This window comes from Elaeis guineensis, chromosome 2 (assembly GCF_000442705.2).
Source record: "Elaeis guineensis isolate ETL-2024a chromosome 2, EG11, whole genome shotgun sequence".
NCBI lineage: Eukaryota > Viridiplantae > Streptophyta > Magnoliopsida > Arecales > Arecaceae > Elaeis > Elaeis guineensis.
In genome coordinates, this window is record NC_025994.2 from 12,557,726 (window position 1) to 12,569,412 (window position 11,687).

Below are 11,687 nucleotides of genomic sequence, written 5' to 3' on the forward strand. Positions count from 1 at the left end.
GAGGGAAAGGGGAGAGGGAAAAGCTCGATCGGAAAGGAGAGAGGGGAGAGGGGAGAGGGCGGGAGGAGGAAAAGGGTTTCACGCGAATAGACATCGAGTTGACATCTTATTAATGCAGAATTATTAGTGATAAAAATTTTTATCGCTAATACTATTATTAGCGATGAAAAATAATTTTCATAGCCAATAAGTCCCACAAAAAAGTTTTTCACTAAAAAAATTGTTTTTCTAAAAAAATTTTATCCAAAAAATTTATGAAACAAATTATTGATGATGGAAAATAAAATTTTCATTGTTAATGAGACTATATTAGCGATAAAAATTTATTTTCTATCACTAATAAATACCATCTAAATTTTTTTTCCTCTAACAATTTTTCCTTCAAAAAAATAAAAAAAATTATTTTTAAAATGGTTTTTTCAATGAAAATCCTTTTTCGTTGCTAATAAAAAAAAATTTTTTCATTAACAAATATTTCCTTCACAAAAAATTGATTAAAATAATATTTTTAAAACATGATTTTCAATGAAAAATAAATTTATATCATAAATAATTTTTTTTAAAAAAAATTTAAATAAAAATTTAAAGACTATTTGTGATGAAAATTTGATTTCCATCGCTAATAATTAAACAAAAATTTTACCTCCCAAATTTTTTAGTCTAAAAAATCTTTTCAATAATAATTTCATAAAAAAATAATTTTAGATTCTTTCCATCAAAAAAAAATTATCCAAAAAAATTAATAAAAAAATATTATTAAAAAATATTCATGATGAAAAATAAAATTAATTTTCTTTAATCTAAAAAATTTTTGTTCTAAAAAAAATTTTCAAAATAATTTTATCAAAAAAATTAATTTTCTATTAATCAAAAAATTTATATAAATAGTTAATTTATGATTTTTCTTCAAAAAAAATTTTTCCTTCAAAAAAAATATGTATATAAAAAATATAATTACGATAAAAAGTTTAATTTATATCACTAATAATTGTTATAAGAACAGCTCTTCGACTTTCGCAATTGGATTGGGTACTATGGGAGATCGATAGCTTTAAAATTTTTGATCTCCAAGGAGCTCATTTTCTTTTTGGAGTCTTCATTTCGAAAGTCAGAATACGAAAATATCACGATGATTCTGAGATCGTGAGAGAAATCCATCAAGATTGAGATTTGAAAGATAGGGTAGAGATAGAAAGTTAGAGGTCCAAAAGCTCGTATATTACATGCATATAAGGATCGAGCTTGAGAAATTCAAGAGGAATTATGTGACTATCAAAGATCTATTAATTAACCAGAATCAAAGCAAATCTATAGATAGTGTAAGTTATGTTATAAAGTACAAGCTCATATTTTGAGATCGTGGAAGCCATGCTAGAATGCGCTACTTAACTATATAGTTTCTAAATGAAAGGAGGCTCCTTTCATGCAGCTTAAGGCAGATACTCCATCAGAAAGATTTATTGATATCACTAGTAACAATGACAGCGATGAATAGATGAATTTTACGTCACAAATAAACGTATAACTCATTTCATTCAAAAAAATCTATTCATTCTAATCCGTAAATATCACCCACTTTCAAATGATTTTTTTATACAATAAATTTGGTCTGCATCATAACTCACATTTAGTTTTTTACCATATAAAAGAATAAAAAATATATACAGCTACTATAAAAAATAGATGCAATTATCTTACATAAAATCAAAAATTTAAATTTTATGATTTTTTTAAATTTTTAAATTTTTTATATATTGACGATGAAAATATTTTCATCGTAAATAATAAAGTATTTACAATGCAAATATACTTTTCATCATAAACACACATTATTTACGATGAAAAGTTTTTATCATAAATAATAAGTAATTTTTAATTTTTTTAAATTTTTAATTTTTTAAAGTATTAGCAACGAAGATATTTTTATCATAAATAATTAAGTTTTTATGACGTAATTTTTTTTTATCATAAACACTTAATTATTTAAGATAAAAAATTTTCATCATAAATAATACATAATTTTTAATTTTTATACTATTGGCGATGAAAATATTTTTATCATAAATAATCAACTATTTATGATAAAAAAAATTTTCATCTAAAATATTAAGTTATTTATGATGAAATATTTTTATCATAAATAATAAATAACTTTTAATTTTTTTTAAATTTTTAATTTTTTTTAAGTATTAGTGACGAAAATATTTTCATCGTAAATAGTTAAGTATTTATGATGCAAATTTTTTTTTATCGTAAACTCTTAGGGTGAATTTGGTTACACTTTTTGATTTTTGATTTTTGATTTTGAAAAAATATTTTTTTTTAATTTTTGCTATTGAGTAAAAGCAAAAAAGTAAAAAGTATGTTTGGTAACTACGTACGTTGCTATAAAGCAAAAGTAACGTTTGGGGATGGCAGATGAAGAGCTCGACGAGGGAAAAGAATTCAAGAAGGGAAAGAGAAAGGGGTAGGGAGGTGAAGAGCTCGACGAAGAAGAAAAATTCGAGCTCTTTACTTTTTGATTTGGCGTTTTAGATATGCGGAAGCAAAAAAAACAGAAAAGTAAGTTTTGAAAAGCAAAAAATTTTTGCTTTGCATATAAAGTAATTATTTTATTTTTTTGATTTTTGCTTTTTGCTTTTCATGATGTTACCAAACATTGCTTTTTGATTTTTATTTTTTAAAAATTAAAAAGTAAAAAAAATATTTTTTTAATGGCTAACCAAATGCACCCTTAATTATTTACGATGAAAATTTTTCATCACAAATAATAAGTAATTTTTTATTTTTAAAATTTTTTATTTTTTTTACTATTGGTGATGAAAATATTTTCATTGTAAATAATCAAGTATTGACGATGAAAAAATATTTTTCATCATAAATAATTAAATTATTTATGATAAAAATATTTTTATCATTAATATTTAAAAATTTAAAATTAAAATAAATGAGACATTATTTATGATGAAAATATTCATCCAAATAAAATATATTTATAATAAAAATATTTTTACGTCACTGATATCCCACTATTTACGATGAAAAATTATTTTCATCGTAAATATTAAATTATTTATGACGAATATTTTTATCATCGTAAATAACTTTATTGGTGATGAAAATATTTTCGTCGTAAATAATTTCATCACAAAAATATTCTTTTCTTGTAACGTATGCTGTTGTCGAGTTCAAAGGTCCTGTCATATTTGCTATTGCACGCTTGGCTCAGGCAAAGCTGTTTGCCATCTGGTAAGCATGGGTGGCCTAATAATAAATTTGGAGTATGGACTAGAGGAGCAGCAAGAATTGGGAATGTGTTCAATCCTTTAGATTATTCCTTTCAAAAGGGTTGGTGGAGTGTGGTCAGGAAAATAGTGGCGAGTCTGCATACAAATTATCGACGGGCTCTGAAAAGAGATCTGAAATGTCCCCTGAAGGTTCTACTGGGTTTTGCTATGTTTCTGTAAACCTGTATTTTTGAGTCGGCCTTTGACTAGTCAAGATTCTATGAGGTTCCGGTCTTTGAGCTTCGGGTTGCTAAGATGTTCTATTTCTAAATCCTATGTTATCCCATAAACTGTGGTATCCATATCGATATATATTTGTATCATCATATTATGATACTATAAATTTATTATTGGTGGAAGCAACTTACTTCCTCCATTTTCCTCAAAAAAAAATATTCTTTTCTTTCTTTCTTGTGTTTTTTTAAGCTAAAGACATACGGCTGTTGCTAGTCATAACGTGGTCGTTTGCCAACACCATTTGTAATTTTCCAATCAAGTGGCAGGTGTTTACCAGGTCCTTCAATCAGTCCCTTTTAAAAAAAAAAAAAAAAAATTAAGAGTTGAAACCTTATTTAGGCTCTATGCACAAAAAAGAAGAAGTCCATATGGTTTTAAATGTCTAGGGCATATTCGGTCCGGCGGGGGGCAGTGGGATTGATATCAGTGAGAATGAGAATATGACTCCCATTTTGACTGTTTAGTTAGAAGAGGCCTCATTTCTATTTTAATTTCAAAGAAAATAAAAATATTTCAATTTTTTGAAACTCAATTAAGTCTCTTTTAATATTCAAATTCCATTCGGATTCCAATTTTGATCATGAGGCAAATACATCAAGGAACTATAACCATTCTGATTCTGTTTCTTATTCTAATACATTCCAATTTCGATTTCGATTGCTAACGAAACGCATCTCTAGTTCCATGTTGCATTAGATATAAATTATTCACTATTCATCCCCTTGATTGTAAAATTCCTGTTGGATGGTGAATAGATATTTGATCTCTAGCATTCTTATTTGTTGAACTCATCATTATAGCAGTGTTACAAAATTAGAAATTTAGATAAATCATGACTATTATGTTTGGGGCTTTATGCCATTTTTTGGCACTTTGGCCTATAATATGTGCCATGATGGATGTGACACAAAGATGAATACGTTTCTCAATGTCCAATCTTTTGATGTTACCTTCTCAGTATAAGCTCTTCCAGAATCTAATGAAAACTTGAACTGCTTTGCTATTGTTTGATTTTTAATAAAGAATAATAAGCTAGCGTCTTTTGTCTATTGTTCATGCTTCAAGCGGAATAGCTGCTCTCTCTTACGCCCTAAGTTGCCTTGCACTAGTTTTTTGAGAACTAAAAGCAGTGGAAACCTGGCTGATCCGAGTCAAGGCAGATTTTTTTTTTTTTTTTGGAATAAAGGGAAGCTAAAAGGAGCCACCTGACTTTTATTAGTATAGATAAAAAATTTTCGACTTGGAAAAGAGAACAAGATCAGTTAAAAAGAAATAGGGATGAATAATAGGAACCCAAATGAAAAATCAACAAAAAGAAAAATTATAAAACTGGATCAAAATTTTATAAATACAGCTAGTTGACACCCTCAATTGCCTCACATAATAATGTACTTTCGGATGATATAGGTTAACCATTACAACCTTGTCCTAGGTCGATTGTCCAAAAATTGTCCCAAAGGGGTTCATATAGGAGTCAATTTATCTTCGCTAAAAATTTCAAAATGTTTAGAACTAGAGGTAGTAATTATTCTTTTCTCCTTGAAGCAGATATTGCCTGAACTACGTTATCGGTCGCAATTGTAACTTGGGTGCTGTTGCATGGCCGACCGACCATCTCTAATTTTGGGGCAAATATATACATCCAATCACACTATAGTAATGCATCAAAAAATGGGCAAAATACATCTATCAAGTAATAGTAAAGATAAGATAAATTTTTAGTGAATGTGCCAAAAACCATCTATCATGATCTTGCCACAAGCCAAAGCACCAGTCACCATAATGCCAGTATCATACTTGTTGGTCCTCACTGTTCATATGTGGTGGAGAAAATGGTGAGCCCAATCTCCTAATTAAACAAAAAGATAATGTTCTGTAGGGTCCTCAAAATTCGGTGCAAGGATCAGCTATGGCACTGATTGAAATTTACGTCATATGGATCTTTCAAACAGTAAATAATAACAGATTGCTTTCTCGTGGCAAAATATTGACGACATGATCTCTAACTTCTCCTATTCTTTGGAAGTGGGCTACAAGTATCAACATCAATGCTCAAGTAGGCAATTAATTAGCACATGGTTTCATGTAACAGTGGACCGTGACAGGTCCAATTTTTCCGTTCCACCTACAAACTATTCACGTGTAAGATAACGTGCACATGAACTCCATTGTTCCTTCCTTCGTTGTTTCTGCCCGTGATTTTGTTAGTCTTTTTTTTTTTTTTTATACAAGTGGAGCAGCACCATGTACGAATTACTTCGTTGCATTGGTACGTGGCTAGTGGGATTTTTTTTTCCTTAGGTTAAGGTTGTTGAGGTCCATGATTGGTGATCTTTTTCGTTTGTTTTCTTCAAAGAAAAAGATGAGAAGCATGGGGTGAAAGAGATGTAACATCGAGTCATTGTACAATAAAAACTATTCTGTGGTCCTTGGAGCAATCGACTCTTTTTTTTTTTTTTTTTTTGTATCTCTTTAATGTTTGATGTCATGTAGCAAATCTTCAAACTGAGATTGATTTGTTTGTAACTTAAGTTAGAATAGCCTCCTCTTAATTAGCAGGTGACTAGTTAAATGGTGTACGTCATGGGCAAATAATGGAATCCAATGCTTGGTGGTGAAACTTCTGATGTCGAATTCCCATTCAAAGTTGATAAAATCCCCACATTTTACTCTCGGTTTCTCAAGAGAAGTTAATTGACTGCTGACTGGAGAAAAGAATCCTAAAACTCTGAGCTACAATCTTCTTCTGACGAACTCTTTTATTTTATTTTATTTTATTTTTAATTCAACCATTTATAAGTTGATTTTCTTACTATTTGTTCTGATATTTAAGTGGTTATCATTTACAAGAATTGAAATCTTCAATCTTCTCCTGACGAACTCTTTTATTTTATTTTATTTTTTTTAATTCAACCATTTATAAGTTGATTTTCTTACTATTTGTTCTGATATTTAAGTGGTTATCATTTACAAGAATTGAAATCTACAGGTTTAAAAGGTTCCACTTAGTTGAATATATTCATGGATTGGACTAGATGTATAGATTTGAATCTCAAATTTGTTTGGGTAGGAGTGTTTTCTTTTCTTTTTCTTTCTCCTTTTTTTTTTTTTTTTTTGGAAAGATTGGATGAGTGTTTAGAGAAGAGGGCTAACTTCAGTGTCTCTCAAAATTTACTCTCCTTATATCCCTGGCAAAACTTTCTCCAGCAATAACCTTTCATGGACACAATACAAGGCAATGTGCTGAGAACTCTCACTCTTAAGCAATTTAATAAAAGGGCAAATTATTCCTGTACCATGGGCATCAACGTACGTAGCTTTGGACCATGCCAATCAGGTCCTCTCATTTTCATGGTTTAATCATCTAGACGAGCTTATGATAAATAGGGTCCATAAGAATGAGACAACCTAAAGGGTGTAGGTGGTGCACAGCCTATGATAAATGGACTCCGTAGAAATGAGACAATCTAATTGAAATGGTGAATGGCTATAATTAGTGTGATCTACGGCCATATGATAAAGGGAGCCTATACAAATATACCTATAGGATATAATTTCTCCAATAAAAGCCCACCAAGTTGTAACCTGAGTCCGAAAACAAATTCACACCAGAATTGTTTGAATTAATGCACCATCTTTATCAAAAAAATAAATAAATATTTAAACTAATGGAACTCTCTTTCTCTCTCCACAACACCCCCACCACCAGCACAACACCACTCCTCCCCCGGCGCGTCTTCCGGCGTGCGGTGAGTTAGTTTTGAGTCTTGACATGCACCATAACCCCCTATTAGCGCAGTACAATACAATGTCGTCGCTTAGAGCCATTACTAATTACTAATAAAATAATACACCATTTACTCCTAACTCCTAAGGAGACCATAAGAAAACACCGACTGAAAGGTCACTTTGTCTTTTTCTATGGTATCATCAATGAGACTCCCCAAGTCACGAAAGAAATGCTTTAACTAAAACAAAGATAACTAACTTTCATGATATGCTAATAACTAAGCCCTTTTTTATTGCGTTTCTTAGGAACAGAAGGGATGGTGATAGATGTTGATAATAAGACTTACAGCCTCCTTGATGTACACTGAAAGTCCAGCATCTCCAGCACGATCTCTTCTCTGATCTCTTCAAAGATTACAGCTTCTATCTCGATTCCAATCTCTCCAATCTCAGGTTGGAAATGCCTCCATTCTTCTCTAGACTTCGAGACTTCTAAATCTACCAACTGGGCTATGTCAGCCAGATCTCCTCTCTGCTTCTCCCATGAAAAGATCTCCTCCTTAACTATTCTTTTAGCTCCCTCTGGGCTCAAATATTCATGAGAGTCCCAAATCCTTTTATCCACCTCCCTCACACGGTCCAGCAGAAGTTGGTGTGACTGATTTAACTCCCTCTTGCTCTTTGCATGCTGAGAAAGAAAAGAAGCAGACCCAAGAAGCTCTTCCAAACCAACCCAAGAAGCTTCCTTAGTTTCTTTTGATAAATTAAAACTGGGTGCTGAAAGGGGAGAAAGGATTATAAGTAATATAAATGTGAGGGAGGTGGTGAAATATGGCTTAAATTCATGGAGAGTTGAACAACTTACAGTGGTTGCGAGTTGGAGAGGCCTCATCAGAATGCAATTCAAGCACAGAAATAGGACTCGGCTGGTTGGAGTCCTCCAAAACCTTCCATTGGATCTCTCCATTCAATTCTCCTTCATTGGCAGCACTGGAACTGGAAAATCTATAGCAGTCTGCAACATGACTCTCTCTTCCCATCTCCAAGAAACAGCCCAGGACACTCCGTCTTCCATTCTCAAGAGCTGTTCCCTCCCAGCTCAAAGCCTTCCTGATTACCTTCTGATGCAAAAATCTATTTAGTATACATCTGAGTACACCACCTCTCTTCCTGTTGAAGCCATGCCTCGGTAGGCTCCTGCAAACACTCCTGGGCCAGCACAAGACTGTGGCCTGAGACCTCAATGCCCTGTCTGAACGCCCATTCTCTAAGAGGTAGACATCCAGCAAGAAAGGCTCCTGCTGTTCTTCTAGCAGCTCAAAGAGCCTCCTTGGGTGCTGCACTTGTTTGGCGAGAGAGGCCATTTAGACCTCCACCTTGAAGGCTCCTAGAAGAGATGGTAAGGTGAGATTTAGACCGTAGAAAGAGGAGGAACAAACTTAGAGGTGGCTTAAATATGCGTGTGAGAGAGAGAGATGGGAGATGGAAGAGGAAGAAAAGAATCAAATATCTATTCCTGATTTGCAAGCAACCCTTGAGACTAGGTGGACCTGGGAAAGAATCCGAGGGTTGTATATATGGAATTCTTTTTGGGCTAGCTATGTGAGGAGACTTAATTTAGTAGCATTTCTGAACCGGGGACGATGCCTATCATCAATAGAACAGATGAACTCATCAGGTTGTCCTTTCTTGAAACACAGTCCGCATCGTGCGCTGAAACAAAACCATTTATCTCTTTTCTTTCATTTTCTACATATGTAGAAATTAATGATTTTGTATTATTTTATAAAAAGATGAAAGGTATTTTGATCGTCCAATGAGGGTATTTAGGGAATTTTGCTTTTAGTAGGTTGGCAGCCAGTTAAAAAAATAGATTATTAACTTTTCTTATTTTTTCTTATTTTTTTAAAAAATATTATTCTAATAATTTATTTTCTGAATTCGCTGGGTCATCTAAAACTAGCCTAGTCAGCTCTCAGCCCAGCTTCTTTTTTTCTAGATATTTTTCCATCCGCTTCCTTCCCGACTGAAGCTGTATTTTCCATCCCCCTCCTCGATGCCGTCCTATTCATCCACTTTCCTTTGATCTCCGTTCACCTTCCCGTGGCCACCCTTTTTGTATGCCTCTACACCATCATTTGCTTCTCTCTATTAATTTTTTGAATGGATAAAATTTTATATCTATTTCTTGATTATTTTTATATTATATGATAAATAATTAATCATTATAAGATAAAATAAATTAAATTTTATTATAAAATTCAATATGATGATTTTATATATAGTGTCCAATACATATCAATAATAAAATGAGTTAATAAGTCTCATACGATGCACATAATCTTCGAAAATTTCATTAGTGAGTATTTTAATCAATGGATCTGCAATAATCAGCCCTCTACTAATATGTTCTACAGACATTATATTCTCCTTGATTCTTCCTTGAAGAACAAAATATTTGATACCAGTACATTTGCAAGCACTTGCACTCTTTTTGTAGTATAGGAGAATCTTACTGCATAATTATTATGATATATCTTTATCGATCTGCTAATAGAGCTTACAATTCTACATCCTGTGATAAAATTTTACAATCATATAGTTTGTGAGGAAGTCTCATATAGACTATGTATTTTGCATCCATAGTGGATGTAGTGAACGAGACTTTATTTTATATTCAACAATGATATAGCATCTTCTGTAAGTAGTAAGATATATCTGGTAATAAACTTCCTACTATTGGTGTATCCAGTAAAATTTGAATCCTAATAGCCTATTACTTCATGATGGTCGGACCGACTGTATGTGAGCATATAAATTTTTATATATTACAAGTAATGCTTAATATTTCTTTTACAGCTTTCTAATACTCTATTCTTGGATCGTGTTAATAATGTCCAAATATTGATGTGACAAAGCAATATCTGGATGCATACGAATCCAAGCATAATTTAGACTTTCACCAATAGATGCATAAGGTATGGATCTCATTTTTTCTCTTTCAATCTTATTTCTTGGACATTGAAATTTATTAAAGTTATCACTTTTTATAATAGGAGCACATCTGGGGAGACAATTTTTTTATCCCAAATCTTTCTAATACTCTAGAGATATAAGTTCTCTGAAATAGTCCAAGTAACCTTAATGATCTATCTTTATGAATCTCAATATTGATAGTATAAGCAGCTTAATTCATATCTTTTATATCCCAAAATTTTGAGATAGAAATTATTTGATTTTCTTAAATAGATCAGGATCACAACTGGCAAGCAGAATATCATCCGTATATAATACCAAAATTATGAACTTACTCCTACTGACATGTAAGCATATACATTGATTAATATTTTTTTAAGTCCAAAGAAAGTGATTATTTTATTAAATTTGGGATACCAAAGAAGTGATTATTTTATTAAATTTGGGATACCAAAGAAGTGATTATTTCTATTAAATTTGGGATACCATTATCTGGAAGTCTGTTTAAGTCTATAAATCAATTTCTTTAATCTGTAAATCATGTTCTCTTGTCCACTAACAATAAAATTCTCTGATTATTTTATATAGATCTCTTCCTTTAAATCACTATTGAGGAACGCCATTCTCACATTCATTTGACGTAGCTCTAAATCAAAATGAAAAATTAAGGCCCAGACAATCCTAAAAGTATCCTTTGAAAAAATAGGAGAATAGGTCTTTTTAAAGTCAATGCCCTCATTTTATGTAAACTCTTTTACCATAAGTTTGGCCTTATATCATTCAACTTTATCGTTGGGATTCATTTTGATCTTATAGATCCATTTATAATTTATCGGTTGCACCCCTTTAGGTAGGTTAACTAATTTTTAGATATGATTTTTATCTATAAAGCTTGGCTCTTCTTTCATGGCATCCAACTATTTTAAGGAGTTCATACTATTTATGGCTTGTAAGAATGTCTCAAGATCATCATCCTTTTCACTTATATCAATTAAATACATCATATGATCTAGAGGTATAGCAAATTTTATTATTTTAGTAAATCTCCAAAGAGCTATCTCTTGATCTGCTTGTAGTGGCGATTAGATAGTTATTTATTCGACAATAGAAATCTCATGGGGTAAAAATGATGGTTTCTTTTGAATGTTATCTTAAGGAATAACATAGAAATCATCATTTCAGTCTGTTTTATAGATACATAATTCTTTTTCTATATTTTTACCAAAGATAATCTCTCGAGGTTCAGCACTCCCGCTAAATTTGTCGTCCTTTAAAAATCTAGCTTTATTGGTTTCTACTATCTATGGTATATGAGATGGATATAAAATCTATTATCCTTTTGACCTCTCTGGACAACCAATAAAAAAAATAATTGGTTATTCTCAGATCAAACATCTTTTTTCATAGGCTATAAATTTTGGCTTCAGCTAAACAACCCCATATACTGTTGCCCAGCTA

At 31.5% G+C, this 11,687-nt stretch overlaps 1 protein-coding gene across 1 annotated transcript; it reads right to left on the reverse strand.

Moving 5' to 3' along the window:
* Nucleotides 1-7,471: 7,471 nt before the first annotated feature.
* LOC105060368 (uncharacterized) lies at nucleotides 7,472-8,766 on the reverse strand. The gene is made up of 2 exons (XM_010944038.3): nucleotides 8,119-8,766; nucleotides 7,472-8,030 (listed from the first exon to the last, which is right to left on the reverse strand). Exons 1-2 carry the CDS (start codon nucleotides 8,615-8,617, stop codon nucleotides 7,597-7,599), a joined length of 933 nt encoding a protein of 310 aa, XP_010942340.1. The 5' UTR covers nucleotides 8,618-8,766; the 3' UTR covers nucleotides 7,472-7,596.
* Between the last annotated feature and the right edge of the window lie 2,921 nt (nucleotides 8,767-11,687).

Bases quoted from the DNA above. Each gene is read 5' to 3' on its own strand.
- LOC105060368 (XM_010944038.3), bottom strand. From the start codon at position 8,617: ATGGCCTCTCTCGCCAAACAAGTGCAGCACCCAAGGAGGCTCTTTGAG. The intron at 8,031-8,118 runs GTAAGTTGTTCA...CTCCCCTTTCAG, and splicing joins CTCTCCAACTCGCAACCACT to CACCCAGTTTTAATTTATCA.